The sequence below is a fragment of the Spinacia oleracea genome, chromosome 3 (genome assembly GCF_020520425.1).
Source record: "Spinacia oleracea cultivar Varoflay chromosome 3, BTI_SOV_V1, whole genome shotgun sequence".
NCBI classification, from domain to species: Eukaryota; Viridiplantae; Streptophyta; class Magnoliopsida; order Caryophyllales; family Amaranthaceae; genus Spinacia; species Spinacia oleracea.
The window spans coordinates 18776431-18796947 of NC_079489.1; the positions used below are offsets into that span (position 1 = coordinate 18776431).

The 20517-nt window shown below is 35.1% G+C and overlaps 1 protein-coding gene and 1 long non-coding RNA gene across 2 annotated transcripts; one reads left to right on the forward strand and one right to left on the reverse strand.

The window, feature by feature from the left end:
• Positions 1-1190: 1190 nt before the first annotated feature.
• Positions 1191-2245, reverse strand: LOC130469920 (uncharacterized). The gene is made up of 3 exons (XR_008930096.1): positions 2108-2245; positions 1673-2023; positions 1191-1471 (listed from the first exon to the last, which is right to left on the reverse strand). It is a non-coding gene; the product is annotated as an uncharacterized lncRNA (long non-coding RNA).
• A 306-nt stretch (positions 2246-2551) lies between these two features.
• On the forward strand, positions 2552-5535 carry LOC110788952 (uncharacterized). The gene is made up of 2 exons (XM_021993593.2): positions 2552-2839; positions 5170-5535. Exons 1-2 carry the CDS (start codon positions 2667-2669, stop codon positions 5447-5449), a joined length of 453 nt encoding a protein of 150 aa, XP_021849285.1. The 5' UTR covers positions 2552-2666; the 3' UTR covers positions 5450-5535.
• The last annotated feature ends 14982 nt before the right edge of the window (positions 5536-20517 follow it).

Here is a 20517-nt window from a genome sequence, read left to right on the forward strand (position 1 = left end):
ATTTATATTCCCTTATTTTCGTTGGTTGGCTTTTGGGATTAAACCTGTAATCGATTATTTATAAACCTAAAGTTAGTTTTATGTTTTCCGCTGCAAAATTCTGAATAAGCCGTTACGTTTTCACACGGGCGATAATGCCTTGATAATTCTCTACGTTTTATATAAAAAGGTTATTTTAGAGAAGAGAGAATTGTCGGGGTGTTACATAAAATCATAACTAATTGAATAACAAAATAGTTAAACTTATGAGTCAAATAGTTATTAATTTAAAACAAATATATTATTAACTATAAAACTCATAAAAGCTTAACTAATTAGTTGCAATGCTTAACTAATTAGTTGCAATGCTTAACTAATTGATTTCATTGCTTAACTAATTGGTTTCAGTACTTAACTAATTGGTTCATTGTTTAACTAATTGGATTCGTTGTATAACTAATTAGTTTCATTGCTTAACTAATTGAATCTCAAACTTAACTAATTAGTTCCAGTGGTTAACTTAATTAAATCCAGTGCTTCACTAATTGCTTCCAGTGCTTCACTAATTGATTGCATGGTTTTACTAATATGTTACATTGCTTAACTAATTTATTACATTGTTTAACTAATTGATTCTGAAGCTTAACTTAATAGTTTAATATTTTAACTAATTGATTCAATTTCTTAACTAATTGGTTTCAATGCTTAAAAATTTTACATCTTAACTAAAACTCTGAATTCGTTATCTAAAACTCAAAAATACATAACTAAAAGTCAAAAAATCTTAACTAAAACCAAGAAAATCGTAACTTAAACTCGTGAAACTCAAAAAATCGAAACTAAAGCCCTGAATTGAAACTAAAAAATACGTAACTAAAACTCAAAAAACTTTCACTAAAACCAAGAAAATCGTAACTAAAACTTACAAATTCATAACTAAAACATAGAAAATCAGAAATTTTAAATTATACTTGAAAATTCGTAACTAAAATGAGAAAATATTAACTAAATTTCAGAAAATCTTAACTAAAACTCAGAAATTTAATCTTAACTAAACAAGATTATTCTTAACTAAAATGAAATAATTCTTAACTAAAATGAAATTATTGTAACTAAAACAACAATATTGGTAACTAAAACAAAATAAATTATAACTAAAAGAAGCATTCAAAATGAAATTAACTAAACCATCAACATTCTTAACTAAACCATCAACATTCTTAACTAAAAGAACCATATTCTTAACTGAAACAAAAGACCTAAAACTAATTAAATAACAGCAATCAATTGCTAATTCGCGACACTGCAAGTCTTAGCAGCCACCGCAAGGCTTAGCAGCCATCGACAAGGCTTCCCTTCTGCATCAATTGGTCCGATTACCACACCAACAACATGAACAACACCGAGCACCAGCAAGCCCGAGCACCGCAACTTCCAGCACCAGGGTGGCGACTGTAGCCTTCACGGCAACCACCAGTGGCAAATCCTCCTCCTGTCAGAAATTCAAAAAGAGAAAAAACCTAAATCAAAAGAGGAAATTAGAAAAAACCTAAACAATTCAATCGAAACGAAACATAAACCTAATCAAAACAAAAACAAAATCACATACATAAAAATCAAAATCCAAATATTCCAGCAACATGATAATTTCAGATAAATAAAATTAAAATCTACAGATTGTAGAAAATCAAACATGTTTCCTTCGCCATTTATCATCATAACCGACTTCTCGGCTGAGGCGGACACACGAGAAACCTTGGTGGCGGGCGAAGGCTTCCATTACCACCATATTCGACTTCTTTTTCCTTCGTTGTTCTACTCCACGCTTCCGCCCCGTCGCAGTCACCGCCGATAACGTCGAGGCCGAAACCGCAGCGACTCGCCGTAGGTTTGCCAGGAGGTGAATCGCCGCCACTGCTCCCCGCTTCCACCATCCGCGTGGCTCTCCTCCTTCCTCGCCGCTCTCCTCCTTCTCGAATCTTGACAAGCAGCGGCGGCGTGATAAAAAAGCATAGGCTGTGGTGGATCTTGCGGTGGCCAACCGCTGTAAGATAACACCAAAAAATCAATCGAAATTCGAAATGAGGAAAAATGGAGGAGAGATGAAGGAGATAGGGAGAAGAATTACCTCAACAACCAACCATTGATGTCTTCTCCGTCATCTGCTTCGTGATCTCTGTTGTAGAGTTTTGGAGGAGATGGAGGTCGAGAGAACGAGAGGAGAGAGAAAGGGAGGAGAGTTCGAGAGGAGAGAGAAAGACTGCCAAAAATTAGGGTTTAGAAATAGAAAATGGGTGCATATATATTTTTAAAATAAATAAACAATAAAATAAATGCTGATGTCATTAATTCCACGTGGCAGGTTGGGTGACAACAAAGCGGTCTTATCGGTAAGACCGCCTTATACAAAAGTTTGTATATAATTAATAGACATATGCATAAGACTAGTACTACGTACGTACAATAAATCGAAGAACAAAGCAAGACAAATTCTCAACGGGTCCACGCAATATGAAAACCTTATCTTGAACAAATAGACATCACATTTTATGAAACAACATATCCTCTATATTTTTTAACATATGGTTTTAATTTTGTATGAACAAAAACAATGTAAGAACATGTCATAATCCACTTGATTTGAGACAAATTTTCAAACCAAACAACAACATTGAGAGAGGTGAAAAATGAGCCAAGCATTAACAACAATTTCTAGCTTAATCACAAGAACATCATCATTAACAGTCTCTAAGCCTAACAAAACTCCTACACCATGTTTGGATGTTCGTATGATTTCATTGCCTCCTAAAATTAGTGTCTCAGTTGAAGCACCAACTGGTCTCTCTCCTGTTCCACGCAGGTATCCTTCATCTGATCTCTTACTCTAATCCCCTTTTATTTTGTCGAATACGTTTTATTTAGTGAGATTGTAATAAAAATAACAGTTCTACATGTGCAATGTTATGTTAATTTTGGGAGTGACTCAAGTATAGACCTGCGTAATGGGTTGATTAACTTGTAATTATTATTGGTTTAGTAACGTCCCTTCTTCTTTTCAAATAAAATAGTAAAAATGTTTATACGGTGTATTATGCAGAGTAGGACTAGAGGTTAATTAAGAAATGTAATCCCCTTCAACCCATACCTAATAAAATAAAATATTTTTTCAAAAAAATTTGAAGTACTAGTAATTGGGTACAGAGTAGTTAAATGTATCATGTATGTCATACTCAGACACTCTATAACTCTTTCACAAGGTTGTCGATTTTCTGATGGTTAATGAATAATTCTTTTTGAGAATAAAGTTGGAACCACTGTTACCTAGTTCGATAGTATGAGATTGGGTATGAGTTCGCAATTCGCTATCTAATTTGCTAAATTAGACTAAAATTATGCTATTTTGATGTTATAATTTGCTTTTTCAGTTCGCAATTCGTGAGCTGATTGAAAGATTAGGTAACACTTGTGGGAACTTAATGATTAGGAATTTAGGATCCTTGCGTCTAACAAAGTGTCGGATGGAGGAAGTATTTTCGGATATCAGATATGTGTGGGCAAATACATATCATAGTAAAAGACAAAATAAGAAAAATGATAAAAAAGAAATTAAATGGTACTTTTTTAAACAAAAATGGTACTTTTTTTAACTGAATGGTACTTTTTTTTTACAGAATGGTACTTTTTTAACATAAATGGTACTTCCTTTTTTGTCTTTTAGCTATTTGTCTTTTAGCTGATATGTGTGTTGCCACACATATCTGATATCCGAAAAAACAACCTCGTGTCGGATGTGGCTAGTAAATTAGAATAATAATTCCATGAAAGGGGTGAAAAGTATCCAATTTATATAAATTACCTTATGAGTTAATGAATTATAGATAAAAGACATTCGTTACATTGTGGCTAGCTGTGGGTTTCAATTAAGTTTAGCAGTCGAAGAATACTACCTCCGTTTCATAAAATTCTTTACAGTTACTATTTGCACGGACTCCAATGCAATATTTAACTACTAATATATTCAATTTCGTATGTGAGAAAATTATAAAAAGTTGATATGCTCACAATGAATAACGAGACCAATCTAACAAGATCTTACATGTAATATTTTGATGTATATAATAGTGAGAATTTACGGTTAAAGTTTTCATACTTTGGACACATTTTCCAAAGCGTAAAGAACTTTCTGAAACGAAGGTAGTATTTGTTAAGATAGAATATAGGAGATATTATATTGTGAATATTGTGTAGAGTCTTAAATATGGTATGTTACCTAATATGTATGCTAGGGTTTAGGTAACTGAGATGTACTATATATATGTTTGTGATTAATGAGAATAGATACGAGATTACACAATATTTGACAGTATTACATGTCTCCGGAATATGCCTCAATTCTTCAAGTATAAGTCGACCAAACAACTACTCGTACTAAGTACTACACTTGTCACATTGTTTTCCTTACAATTTACGGTTTTATATACTATACCAAAAAGATATTTTAAACAACTATTCACAACTCTCAAGTCATTAATTTCCATCCTATTCCACCATTTCATTTAAGTTTAGCCATATTGAACAACATGTATAGTTAAAACCATATTACAACAAAAACATACTTCCTCCGTCTTTTAATACTCGCAATTTTTGTTAGTTTCACGCATGTCAATGCACAACTTTGATCATTTATATCTTAAATTCTCTTTATGCAAAAATTATAAAAAGTTAATATTTTGAAAATACACATTGAGACGAATCTAACAAGATCCCACATGACTATGTTTTATCTTATATAAAAAACACTAAGAATAGTCAAAGTAGATTATATGAATAGTGGCAAAAGTCCAAACGTTGCGAGTATTAAAAGACGGAGGAAGTATGTAATAATTTTTTTCACATATTTTAAGGCTATGTTCTATTCGATTTATTTGACTTATTTCAGACAAAGTAAGTCGAATAAAACGGAGCCTAAATGAGAATTGGTGTCACAGTAGAGCTTTCTTTAAAGTTGGTAAACGTGTCATGTCGTATTCGTGTTTGGTCTTCTATACATTCGTACTCATGTCGTGTTAGTTACAATCGATGTTATTGTGTCGTGTCTGATATTGTAAGCTCTAATGTTATTGTCCATTTAAGGCATTATATTGGACTATGAACAATAGTATCTTTGAATAATACTCCAATTGGGTGCAGGAATGCAATAGTATTGGGGATTGCAGTGGGAATAGCAGGTGCATTTTGGGGCTTAAATGTTTGTGAGAATGCATGGGCTGCAGCAAGAAGACCACCACCACAACAAGTTGAAAAAGAGAAAAAGGATCCAAATGTAAGTGGAGTCCTTGCCAAAGTTCTAGCAAGTAAAAAGAGGAAGGAAGCCATGAAACAACAAATGGCCATGCAAAGAGAAAGAGGGAAGAAAGTTGATGATTCTTCTACTTCATCCCCTCCCTCTCAAGAATCTTCACCTTCTTAAGTTTTGTATCTATTATTTGTAAACATACTTGATTGATTAGCTATATTATACTCTAATAATCCTTAATTCATTCTTTTTTTTAACTAGATTTTGATGTGTGTATGTTAGTTTAATAGTTGTGTACGTAGGAAGATGTCTTTGAGTAGAGTTTGATTTATGCTTTTTGTATTTTTGTCCAAATTAATTAAATGAATTATAAGAGCATTAAAAATTGGGCAGAGGTTTCGAGCACGTGACTTATCATAAACAGGTCCTTAACTACTTTGCTCACAAAATGATCAAACCAATATGAAAATTAATTTTCGAACAATCTTTAATCTTAAGTTAAGGGCGGATGTCGAAGGGAGTTGTTGAAATCCAACGTTGTCAACATGTGACTTGTCTCACATTGATAAAAAAAAGAAAAAAAACGAGAGAGTTAATCACTTAATAAGGTTAAGGGGCTATTCCCCTTATTGTCATATGGTTTTAAGGTGGAACCTCTTATCTCACTTTCAATGACGGGTGCGGCCCAGTCCAAACTCCATAGTTGATCACTCTTTCTATTTACATAATTGAACATTTGTCATTCACTGAAGAAACTGAAAGAATTTAGAGAAGCAAAGCAGAGAGAATTTCGCATTAAGATTGAACATAAAGAATTGCTTAAGCTTCAAGCAATACAAGAGGGTATAAATACTAGTCAGTAAAGGACTTCTAACTAACTGATAACAGAATTCAGTTAGAGTATATATTAAAATAATAATATAAAAGCTATTTCCTATACTCCCCTTCAAGCTGGACCTTGGATAAAAGTCCAAGCTTGGCAGATAGCATATGATGAAGTGAGGAAGCAAGAGGTTTAGTGAGTAAATCTGCCAGTTGTTGAGAGCTAGGAACATGGGATGTTTTGATAAAACCAGCTTCAACTTGCTCCCTTATGTAATGCATTTCTCTTTTGAGATGTTTGGTCTTGTCATGATAAACTGGGTTGTGTGCAAGATGCTCAGCTGAAGTGTTATCACAGTGAAGAGTGATAGGTAGCTGAATATTAACTTGAAGATCCTCTAGAAGACCTTGTATCCAAACTAACTCACTAGCAGTTGCAGACATACTTCTGTATTCTGCTTCAGCAGAGGATTTGCTGACACTCTTTTGCTTTTTGGTTTTCCAAGAAACCAAATTAGAACCAAGGAAAACAGCATAGGCAGTAAGAGATCTACTGCTGTACTGACAAGAACTCCAGTCAGCATCACTATAAGCAGATAGCTGCAAATCAGTGTTAGAAGAATACCATAATCCATGTTCCAAAGTGCCTTTAAGATATTTGAGAACATGAAGTGCAGCACGCAAATGTGGCACCCTTGGAGAATGCACAAACTGACTTAAATGTTGGACACAATAAGATAAATCTGGTCTTGTGATGCTTAGGTATAATAACCTTCCAACAAGTCTCCTGTATACATCTGGTTCATCTATGAGATCACCAATATCAGTAGACAATTTAAGTCCACAAGAGAGAGGGGCAAGAGCAGACTCACAATCTAGCATACCAGCATCTGCAAGAATGTCACTAATATACTTCTTTTGTGAGAGAAAAATGCCCTTATCAGTTCTGTGAACCTCAATCCCCAAGAAATAAGTCAGTTGGCCTAAATCCTTGATTGTAAATTCTTGATCCAGAGCAGTTTTGACTTCTTCCATTTGAGTTAAAGAAGTACCAGTCAGCATAATATCATCAACATAGACTAAAAGCACCAAAAATTCTCCATCAAGATTTCTGGTGAACAAAGAATAATCCTGTGTAGATTGCTGAAATTTCAACAGTTTCAGAAATTTACTAAGTTCCTTGTTCCATTGTCTTGAAGCCTGCTTTAAACCACAGATTGACCTTTTAAGTCTACAAACCTCACCAGGTTTAGCTTTTGTATATCCAGCAGGAGGCTTCATGTACACCTCTTCATCCAAGAAACCATGCAGAAAAGCATTGTTCACATCAAGTTGACACAAAGACCACCCTTTAGCAGTAGCTAAGGCTATAACTATTCTCACAGTAGCTAGTTTAGCAACAGGAGAGAAATTTTGAGTGAAATCTCTCCCTTCAACTTGTTGATAACCAATGGAAACAAGTCTGGCTTTGTGTTTATCAATGCTGTAGTCTGGATTCAGTTTAGTTCTGTACACCCATTTTGAACCTATGGCCTTCTTGTCTTTAGGCAACACAGTTAAATCCCAAGTATCATTACTTTCAAGGGCAACTATTTCCTTTTCCATGGCTGCTATCCAATTGTCATTATCTTTAGCTTGAAGATAGGTTTTTGGATCATTTGGAGATTGAAAGACAGAGAAAGCAAGAGAATCCCAAGTATCATAGCTATCTAGAGCTAATCCCAATACCCAATTATCATCTGTGTGAAGAAAATGATCTCCTTTATTAAGCAAAGAAGGGGCAACAGAAAAAGAGAGAGATTCACTAGTTTGTGGTTCTGGCACATCCCTGTGAGGAATGTAACTACCAACAAAATTCTGTAGAATTACAGAAGGTTTGATGAGTCTTGTAGATTGTCTTTGGGGAGAAGGAATAATTTCATTCTGAGTAATGTCAGGCTGAGAAATAGGAGATGTATTAGAAGTAACAGAATCAGGTATAGATTCCGCAGAATTAGATGGAGTTGAGTGAGTGTGAGTAGCAGGAGAATATGGAGGAGAAGAATTTGTAAGGTCATTATGGTGAGTAAGAGAAACAGAAGGACTAGAAGAATCAAGTGGTGTAAAGGTTTGAGTGGGAGATGGACAAGAACTGGTACTAAAATCAACCAATTGAGAAGTGAGAGTAACAGAAGGAAAAGTTTCAGAAGATAGTTTGTAGGGAAAAATTGTCTCAAAAAAGATCACATCCCTAGAAACAAACACCTTGTGAGTATCAAGATCATATAATTTAAAAGCTTTGCAACCAGCAGGATACCCAATGAACACACACCTTTTTGTTCTGGAATCAAATTTATCTCTTTGAATTATGAGCAAAACAAAGAGATCCAAAAACTCTAAGAGTGTCATAAACAGGCAATGTATGGAACATAATTTCAAATGGTGTTTTGCCATTCAAAACTTTGGATGGAATCTTGTTGAGCAGATGAGTAGCTGTAAGAATACATTCACCCCAGAACTTTTTAGGTAGACCTGCATGAAACCTTAAAGCTCTGGCAATCTCAAGCAAACTCCTATGTTTTCTCTCAACTCTACCATTTTGTTGAGGAACATAAGGTACACTCTTTTCAAGCAAAATTCCTTTATTAGCAAAAATGCTTCTGCAGGACTCATTGACTATTTCAGTGCCATTGTCAGATCTTATTTTCTTAACCTTTTGGTTAAACTGAGTTTGAACCATTGAAAGGAATTCAGATACAACATTCTGAACCTGCAATTTGTTATGAATCAAATATGTCCAAGTGATTCTGCTATGATCATCAACTATAGTTAAGAAATATGAGGCACCATCCAGATTTCTGATTCTATATGAACCCCAATGTGTATCAAATCAAAACATGCAGCAGCTCTGCTAGTACTCACATTAAAAGGAAATTTATGATGTTTAGAACTATAACTGTAACACCCCGACAATTCTCTCTTTTATAAAACAACATTTTAATATAAAACGTAGAGAATTATCAAGGCATTATCGCCCGTGTGAAAACGTAACAGCTTATTCAGAATTTTGCAGCGGAAAACATAAAACTAACTTTAGGTTTATAAATAATCGATTACATAGTTAATCCCAAAACCAATCAACGAAATAAGATCAACTAACAAGTTTAAAGTCCAATTAAACAACCCAAGTAAACTTAGCAAATCAAAACTAAATACAAGCTCTCTATTCCCGATCCCAATGATGCAACATCTTCAAACCTGCAGGACTTTTGAGTCTTTACTCTTTAGTCTTCCTAGAAGTAGTAGGAGTACCCGTCGGATGGACAATGCTTATTGATCCTTAGAGACTGCTCACCAAAGATTGGGTCATCACATGATCAATAAGGCATAGCCATGATCAACATGCACAAGCAAAAGCACGTAATCAGCAAAGCTGAGTACTACATACTAAATCAATAATAATCCTAACATGATTCTACTAAACGAACAACCCTAACATGGTACTAAATAAAACATAAGCAAGGATAATCAAGATATACTGACTTGAAGACTATACTTGACTGAACTAGACCTTTGTATCATTAACATTATTTTAATTGAAATAGTCAATGGACTGAGTTGTCTACTAGAAACTTATTCTTCTTCACTAAGGAAGACGAGGTACGGGCGCGACTCCGTAAACCCCAATGACCTGCGGTATCGAGGGACTTTTGAATAAAATAGAACCGGTGATCAATCCGGCCCCAAAAAAAGCCATAGGCGACCCATGACCCCAACTCTTGATTGTCCGTCACTTTAGACGTGCACAGTCTAAAGCTATTGCTACTCAGTTTCACTTTACATGACTTAACTTTAATACTTGGTTATGACTCATCAAACGTAAATATTATATTCAACAAGTAAACACAACTTCTTTTATCTTTGAATTAAACCAGTGATCACAACATTCAACCAAGAGCCAATTCCAACTATTTTAATCCTCCCTTTATCCATATTTTAAAAACCTTTATTAGGTATAAGGTTCAACTACCAAACAAGGTCCTCGGCCCTTATAAAGTAGTGAAAATCTAAAGAGGAACAACGATCAATAAAGATCTAAACCAATATTAAATACTATAAACTTCCCCAAAACCAACATGCTTGCATCAATATTCCATGATAACATGATTCAATTCTTATAAATAAAGTTCTATGTTCAACGCATTAATTCAACGACATTAAACATGAATCTCCAACATAAACAAGTTCATAAATATATTCATCATATTCTCAATACAACACACATCCAAGCACACGGTATGTACGTACCTTGTGTAAACAAACTGATAGGCCACTTTAACGAATTCAAAAGTCGCCCATAAAGAATTCTCCGCCTAAAATAATCAAGAAACGTACCCAAATCAATTCCTAATAATTTACAGCAACACTAACGTACTCTAAACACATCCTAAACATATTTAGAACATTCCCCAATATCGAAACTTAATTAATTAACTTTCTAGAATAGTGATTAATTCCCTAACGGCCCCTAATTATCATAACCTCCAATAAAGCATCCCTTTTTAAAATTCCAGCAATATAAAATAGTTTAAAACTTCGCCAAACCATAATTAACATGCTTAAAATCATAAAAACAATAACCTTAATAACTCATAAACATCATACCATGATTTTAAAACTATTAAAACCTTAAAAATTCATGCTTTAATAATTAAAAATCATTATTGCAATGCAATTGCATAATCTGAAGATTGAATTTATTATTTAAACATAATATATAATCTGAAAATATAATTTAATCATAATAACTTAAAATTTTCATTCAATAATCATGAATTAAATCACTGAACTAATTAAAACCCTAACTTATATATTAATCAACCAAAAACTGAAAATAATTAATTTATAACATCAACACCAAATCTGAAAATTATAATTTAACTATAAAGATCAATAAATTTAATTCAAGAACATGATTTAAATTATCATACTATAATTAAAATAATTAGTTACTTAGGGTTTAAGAAATAACCAATGAAAGGAGGGGATGAGTGCTGGCCGGCGGACAAGGGCGGCGGCAGTAGATATGGAGGCGCGGCCACGGAGGATGGACACCGCAGATGGTGGTACAGGTGGGTCGCGACGGCGTTGGTTGCTTGCGAAAGAAGGGAACCTAGCAACGAGCAAAAGGCGAAAAGAGGAGAGACAAACGAGAGGGAGACGGAAGACGAGCCTCGCCGGCGGCAGTGCAGCGCGACGGGGGAGATGGGCGGTGGTGCGGCGACTTTGGTGGCTGTGCAAGAAAACAGGACATTAAGGAGGAGAGAAATACGCAAGAAGAAGTAAGAAACAGAGAAGGAAGAGGACGACGAAGAAGACGGTCGAGGGAGAGGGGTAACTTACCGGCGGCGGCAGAGATGGAGGTCCGGCGGCTGACAGAAGCAACGAACGTGAAGGAGAGAGAAACGGCAGTGTGAGGGAGGAGGAAAATTTTGAGGGTTCTTATTTCTTTACGTGAATAGTGAAGGGGTGTTGGTTCACGTGAATTAGAGGTAGGAAAGGAGGATTTGTTTGGGCTAATGGTTTGGGCTTTGCAAAATGGGCTAGAATTAGGATTTGAGTTTTAGTGTTTGAATCAAAAATCGAATAGGATAGTTTTTTCCGAATTCAACGGGTTTTCCTAATTCAAATTCTTTTCAACATAAAATTCTAAAATTATTCTTGATTGCACAAACGTTAAAATATTTAGAATATATTTATATAGAATTAAATATACATTAATTATATAAATATAATAAAGTTCAAAATAATTAAATATTTAGAACGTACTTAAAATTAATTATATATTTATTACTAAAATTCATAAATTCTATTTAAATATAAATAATATACGTTAAAATATATTAATAAAATTTATAAATTTACGGGGGATTACAATCTACCCCTCTTAAAAGAAGTTTCGTCCCGAAACTTGACACGAAATTTCCCACATTTTCCCCAAAAACTTTTAACTTATTCTTACTAGAGAAGTACTTGTGCCGCCTATGTGCACTCTTTTGCCAACTCAAAGCTATTTGTGTTACTCATGAACACCTTTTCTTATGCGGAGAGTCTATTTGCTTTGGCTAAACTTGTAAAATTTGCTAAAATAAGCATACAAATGCATAAAAATGCCATAAAATAGGTAAGAAGCGCGAATTTCTATCGCATTCTACCCCCTTAAAGAAAACGAGTTACGCCCTCGTAACTCACCTCAGGGAATAGCTAACCAAAATTCTCTTTCGACGAATTCTATTCTCAAAATTCCTATTTCATTAAAACTACTAACTTTAGACTTTTCACAACAGATGACGAAACAAAAGAACAAGTCACCCACGAACTAAATAATGCTTAACTTGTGCGGAGTTAATAGAAAAAGTACCAGAATCTATATCGGCTGATCGTTCATCCTCATTCTGATTCATCATGTACAACTTTCCTGGAGCCTTATTCGGGTTGTTGTTATCATTTGCAGGCTTATTATAGTTCTCTTGGTTGTTTTGTGCCCCTCCAGGCTTTGAATTTTGACCTCCAGATTGGTTAAACCTCACTTGGTTTCCACCTCCATTACTATTTTGTTCCTTTCTGTGCTTAGTGAAGCACTCATACTCCCTATGTCCCCTTTTCTGACAATAGTTGCAGGTCACTAATTCTCCTTTGCAGTTCTTACCAGGGTGATTGTTACTGCACATCTTGCAATGATGCACTCTCTCAGACGGGTTCGAGTTGTTGTGGTGCCCCTGATTGTTTCCTTCTTGGAAATTTCCATTTCCATTCCCATTTCCGTTTCTATTCCTTTTAAAGTTTTCTTGGTTACCCCCAGCATTAAAATCCTTTCTCTTTTCCCCAATTACCACAGTTTTCTTGTCCCTTCTAGACTGTAGCCCATAAATATGAGCAGCTCTCCCATACACTATGTCTAAGGAAGTAAAAGTTTCTCCACCTAATCCCAATTGAATTTCATCAGTCAGCCCTTGCTCAAACCTTTGAGCCTTTAGCTCCTCAGTAGCTACCACCTTAGGCGCAAACCTCGACAAAGCTATAAACTTGCTATAGTATTCAGCAATAGTCATATTCCCCATCCTAAGGTTGATAAACTCCTGCGCTTTCTGCTTTCTCATAAGGAGGATAAAACTTCCCCCTCAAGGCAACAATAAATGAATCCCAATTGAATCCCTCGGCAGCACTTAGTCTATTTCCATTTTCTTTCCACCACAAATCGGCTTCATCTTTTAGATATAGGACAGCTTGACTTACTCTCATACTCCCAGGGCAACTCACAGCCTCAAATAGTTTCTCAAATTCCCTAATCCAGGTTTCCAGGAAGGTTGGATCTGCTTGCCCCTTAAAATACGGTGGCTTAACCTTAGAAAGTCTTTCAAACATTTCCCCTGCAGAATCAGGGCGCTCAGTTCTCTCATGAGTTAGCTTTTCCGCCAAGAGGCGAATCGCAGCAGCTAGATTATTGTTGTTGGCCATTCTAGAACGCGACCTGCAATTAGTATACTCTACTTTAGGTTTGAAACATCACTTATACGTTATCCCATACAATTTAATACTTGAATTGACCATAAAGATCGCCTCAACCAACAATGTTCACATTAATACACATCTTTTACGAATGCACGACAATCGTTTACGAAGGTGCAACGATCGTCTATAAGATGCAATAATCATTGAAAAATAATCATCCTTAATAATTCACGAAAGACATTTACACACTACACATAAGGCATAACATTTTGAATCATATTGGTTATGAGGGTCTAGATTGGCCCTCACTTCCTTTATGTACTCAAATCATTTAATATTTTTGTGGCAATTGAATTGATCCACAATTCACACTGAGTATGCAAACAATTAATCCATGACGTACTACCTAGAGGTTGGAGTATTATGGAATCCTCAAAATAGAATAAAGAACAATTCCTTGAAAACTTTAACTTTTATTGCTAACTCCATAAAGGTTTATTACATCCTTGAAAATAATAAAGAACATTTCAAACTTCAATAAACTTAAACCTTAAACAGTTGTAGCTTTGCTACTTATTCTTTAAAACATAAAAGAGCTAATTAACTATTTATGACTTCAAAATATTTGTGGCCTCTTGCCTATTCATTGCTCCTGAAACTTGCAGAGTGAAATTTAGATCTCAAGATCATCGAACTCTTCTTCAGGTTCTTCATCGGGGTCTTCCTCAAGGTTTGCATCTTCACCCATGTCTTCATCTTGATTAGGCTCACTTGCCATCTCCTGTTCACTTTCGAGCTCTACATCCGAATCACTAGAGACCTCAATGGTTGGCTCATGAGCCGCTGGGTTAGGATTCTCTGCCTCAACACCTACATTCTCATTCTCCACAGCTACATCATTTTCCTCTAGGTCATTATTTACACTTATTCCCATAGGTTCTTCTGTAACTGAATCTCCAACATGACTCCCTACGATTTTACTGTCTCTAAACCCACTTTCTGCCGCCTCAATAATGGTGGTCAGAATTTCTGAGTCATATTTCCATCTACCATCCCAAGTCACATACTTAGCCAAGTTTGGAGTTCCATTATCAGAATGCATGTCTTTAAACTTTTCCTTGAGTTCTAGGTATGGAAATTTGTTAGGTAAGCAATTAATGATAGTGGCTGCTATGATATCCTTTCTCATTAAGATAGGTTGCCCTTGAACTTTAGCATAATATTCACATCCAAACATGATTTTCTTCACGTAAATATCAGGGGTTTCTATATCAAGTTTCTCGAAGGATCCTATGTTGGTATACTTGGAAAGAAACATTTTATTCCTGAAATAAACAATTCCATGTCTCACTAACGATTTTCCAACCAAATCATAAACAAAGTTCAATAACGCAATAAGTTTGGTGGAAGCAAACAATTCTTTATGCACATGTAAATGTAACACTTAAACAATTAGCACACGCACGTACATAACAATCAATTTCTAATGCTAGCGTTGACTAGCTACTAATGCACATATAATTCTATCTTATATGCCCTTCTTATACTACCCATCTCTCATAAACTAAAGCATTGGAATAATTTAAATAACAAGGTAAAAGGACGCTAATATAATAGAATTATAACATAGAATAATAATATAAAAAAAAATATAAAATAAATAAAGTAAAATAAATTAAGGAAATGCGTAGCGAATAAATTAGAAAATAAAGTTATTAATTCGAAAAAGATTTATATTTTCTAATAACGAATTCTAACTCTTGAAACAACTAAAAAAAATGTACTCATTTTTTTTTTTTTTTTGAATAATAAATAATAAGAAAAATAAAAATGTCGAAAGTATCACTTTAACCTTAATAATAATTTGATTTCGAACTTAAATAAGAAATATTATATACTTTCAAACAGGATAAAAGGAAATCGGCCCCCCAAAAAAAGTACCAATTTTTGAACAATATAATACGTAGAAGCTCGATTTTTAAGAATTTTATTTTAAATAACTAGATAGTTAGGCGCCTAAAATTTATTAAAGTAAAACCTTAGCTTCTAGATACCACTTTGTAACACCCCGACAATTCTCTCTTTTCTAAAACAACATTTTAATATAAAACGTAGAGAATTATCAAGGCATTATCGCCCGTGTGAAAACGTAACGGCTTATTTAGAATTTTGCAGCGGAAAACATAAAACTAAGTTTAGGTTTATAAATAATCGATTACATAGTTAATCCCAAAACCAATCAACGAAAATAAGATCAACTAACAAGTTTAAAGTCCAATTAAACAACCCAAGTTAACTTAGCAAATCAAAACTAAATACAAGCTCTCTATTCCCGATCCCAATGATGCAACATCTTCAAACCTGCAGATGGACAATGCTTATTGATCCTTAGAGACTGCTCACCAAAGATTGGGTCATCACAGGATCAATAAGGCATAGCCATGATCAACATGTACAAGCAAAAGCACGTAATCAGCAAAGCTGAGTACTACATACTAAATCAATAATAATCCTAACATGATTCTATTAAACGAACAACCCTAACATGGTACTAAATAAAACATAAGCAAGGATAATCAAGATATACTGACTTGAAGACTATACTTCACTGAACTAGACCTTTGTATCATTAACATTATTTTAATTGAAATAGTCAATGGACTGAGTTGTCTACTAGAAACTTCTTCTTCTTCACTAAGGAAGACGAGGTACGGGCGCGACTCCGTAAACCCCAATGACCTGCGATATCGAGGGACTTTTGAATAAAATAGAACCGGTGATCAATCCGGCCCCAGAAAAACCCATAGGCGACCCATGACCCCAACTCCTGATTGTCCGTCACTTTAGACGTGCACAGTCTAAAGCTATTGCTACTCAGTTTCACTTTACATGACTTAACTTTAATACTTGGTTATGACTCATCAAACGTAAATATTATATTCAACAAGTAAACACAACTTCTTTTATCTTTGAATTAAACCAGTGATCACAACATTCAACCAAGAGCCAATTCCAACTATTTTAATCCTCCCTTTATCCATATTTTAAAAACCTTTATTAGGTATAAGGTTCAACTACCAAACAAGGTCCTCGGCCCTTATAAAGTAGTGAAAATCTAAAGAGGAACAACGATCAATAAAGATCTAAACCAATATTAAATACTATAAAGTTCCCCAAAACCAACATGCTTGCATCAATATTCCATGCTAACATGATTCAATTCTTATAAATAAAGTTTTATGTTCAACGCATTAATTCAACGACATTAAACATGAATCTCCAACATAAACAAGTTCATAAATATATTCATCATATTCTCAATACAACACACATCCAAGCACACGGTATGTACGTACCTTGTGTAAACAAACTGATAGGCCACTTTAACGAATTCAAAAGTCGCCCATAAAGAATTCTCCGCCTAAAATAATCAAGAAACGTACCCAAATCAATTCCTAATAATTTACAGCAACACTAACGTACTCTAAACACATCCTAAACATATTTAGAACATTCCCTAATATCGAAACTTAATTAATTAACTTCCTAGAATAGTGGTTAATTCCCTAACGGTCCCTAATTATCATAACCTCCAATAAAGCATCCCTTTTTAAAATTCCAGCAATATAAAATAGTTTAAAACTTCGCCAAACCATAATTAACATGCTTAAAATCATAAAAACAATAACCTTAATAACTCATAAACATCATACCATGATTTTAAAACTATTAAAACCTTAAAAATTCATGCTTTAATAATTAAAAATCATTATTTCAATGCAATTGCATAATCTGAAGATTGAATTTATTATTTAAACATAATATATAATCTGAAAATATAATTTAATCATAATAACTTAAAATTTTCATTCAATAATCATGAATTAAATCACTGAACTAATTAAAACCCTAACTTATATATTAATCAACCAAAAACTGAAAATAATTAATTTATAACATCAACACCAAATCTGAAAATTATAATTTAACTATAAAGATTAATAAATTTAATTCAAGAACATGATTTAAATTATCATACTATAATTAAAATAATTAGTTACTTAGGGTTTAAGAAATAACCAATGAAAGGAGGGGATGAGTGCTGGCCGGCGGACAAGGGCGGCGGCAGTAGATAGGGAGGCGCGGCCACGGAGGATGGACACCGCAGATGGTGGTACAGGTGGGTCGCGACGGCGTTGGTTGCTTGCGAAAGAAGGGCACCTAGCAACGAGCAAAAGGCGAAAAGAGGAGAGACAAACGAGAGGGAGACGGAAGACGAGCCTCGCCGGCGGCAGTGCAGCGCGACGGGGGAGATGGGCGGTGGTGCGGCGACTTTGGTGGCTGTGCAAGAAAACAGGACATTAAGGAGGAGAGAAATACGCAAGAAGAAGTAAGAAACAGAGAAGGAAGAGGACGACGAAGAAGACGGTCGAGGGAGAGGGGTAACTTACCGGCGGCGCAGAGATGGAGGTCCGGCGGCTGACAGAAGCAACGAACGTGAAGGAGAGAGAAACGGCAGTGTGAGGGAGGAGGAAAATTTTGAGGGTTCTTATTTCTTTACGTGAATAGTGAAGGGGTGTTGGTTCACGTGAATTAGAGGTAGGAAAGGAGGATTTGTTTGGGCTAATGGTTTGGGCTTTGCAAAATGGGCTAGAATTAGGATTTGAGTTTTAGTGTTTGAATCAAAAATCGAATAGGATAGTTTTTTCCGAATTCAACGGGTTTTCCTAATTCAAATTCTTTTCAACATAAAATTCTAAAATTATTCTTAATTGCACAAACGTTAAAATATTTAGAATATATTTAAATAGAATTAAATATACATTAATTATATAAATATAATAAAGTTCAAAATAATTAAATATTTAGAACGTACTTAAAATTAATTATATATTTATTACTAAAATTCATAAATTCTATTTAAATATAAATAATATACGTTAAAATATATTAATAAAATTTATAAATTTACGGGGGATTACAATAACACACATCACAGTTATATTTGTGACACCTTTGCAATATTCAGCATTTACAAACTTCATTTTTGACAAAGAAGGATGTCCCAATCTAGCATGTAACAAATCCAGATGATTTTTAGTATCACCCTTTGATTGAGAAACACTGGTAGCAGTTTTATTTGGCAATCTGGTCATATGTACATCAACCACACTATCAACAGCATTGCAACTTGGCAATTGAGAAGATATACCTTGATTGACATCAGTTGTAGTTCTGACAAAATAATAGAGTCCATTTGTCCTTTTTCCAGCACCAATTATCTTGGAATTAGAAGGGTCCTGGAAAATGTATCCAGTTCTAGTGAATGTTACCACAGTACCAGCATGCTCAATCAATCTTCCAAGAGACAACAGATTATGTTTAAAACCTTTGACAAGCAACACATCATGCAAGGTCAGATTATCACTAAGCTGAGTGTCTCCTAATTTCTCCACTGTCATCTGAGTTCCATCAGGCAAACCAACTTTGATAGGCTGGTTAAGAACTCTTATGTTGGTCAATATACTCTCATCAAAAGTCATATGATCACAAGCACCAGAATCAACTATCCACACACCATGATTATATTTAGCTGTAGTACAATTGAAAAAATGAGAGATTGTACCTGCATAGTTTGCATAAGAACAACTGGCTCCATTTGTGTCACTGTTTTGTGGCTATTGTCCTTTCATTACCTTCATAACTTCCTGACAAATAGCATTGAGCATTGCATTGTTTACCATACCAGCATCACCAGCAGAATTATCAAGAGGATCATCACTAACATCATTTGCAGAATTAACATGAACAGCAAATCTGGTGCCATTTGAACCACTACCTTTAGCAGCCTTGATAGAATTGTACCAATCAGGATAACCAATTATCTTGAAACATTGTTCTACAGTGTGTCCCTTCCCCTTACAATGAGAGCAAGTTTTGTTCAGTTTTTCTTTCTTCAGATCTTTCCAGTCTTTCTTTCCATGATTTCCAGTATATTTCTGAACTTGGCTTCCTTTGTAAGATTGTGCTGCCATAGCACTACTGCTCGTGGTGTTTGGTAGGTTATGATACATATGACAATTCATAAATCATGCGGAAAAACCATAAAGCCAGGAAAACATATTATTTACACATAATCATTTAGCATAGATTAGATGCATACTCTTTGTTGCGTGCCTTCCCTAGCTGCGCCCGAACCGAACAAGAACAAGTCTTTAGGACTCCAAGTGTCGTCCCTCCGTAGATAGTCCACAGCACGTCCGGATCCGCCTTAAGATTGACCAACTAGAATCGCCCTTAAGGTACTATTATTTTCGGCACTTTATAGGCAAATGTGTGACTGAATTTTTCTCTCAAAAACTCACTTTGAATACTTTGAAACTTGTGTTATAAATTGTGAGCCCTAGCCTCATATTTATAGCGGTATGGAAAGGGAATCGAAATCCTATTCAGATACAAATTAATTAAACCTAGAATCCTACAAGAACTCTAATTTAATTAATTTATCAAATAGAATTAGGAATTGAATCATTAACCGAACTCTGCATGTTTTAGGAAACGTGCACGAACACAAACACTTGCACACACACGCACGGCAGCCACGATGGGCCCCATGCGTGCGCGCGAGCAGCAGCCCACTCAGCGCCCGCGCGCGCTGCGCGCTGCGCGCAGCCTGCTGGGCCTGGCCTTGCGCTGGGCCTGGCGTGGCTGTTTGTGCGGCGCGCTTGGCTTGCTGGGCGATGGCCTGGCTTCGTGCTGGGCCTCGTCCGGCAGGCCTCGTCCGATGCTTATTCGTACGATGCGCTTCCGATTAAATTTTCCGATTCCGGAATTCATTTCCGATACGAACAATATTTAATATTTCCGATTCCGGAATTAATTTCCGTTTCGAACAAATATTTAATATTTCCGTTTCCGGAATTATTTTC

Bases quoted from the DNA above. Each gene is read 5' to 3' on its own strand.
- LOC110788952 (XM_021993593.2), top strand. From the start codon at position 2,667: ATGAGCCAAGCATTAACAACAATTTCTAGCTTAATCACAAGAACATCA. The intron at 2,840-5,169 runs GTATCCTTCATC...AATTGGGTGCAG, and splicing joins CTCTCTCCTGTTCCACGCAG to GAATGCAATAGTATTGGGGA.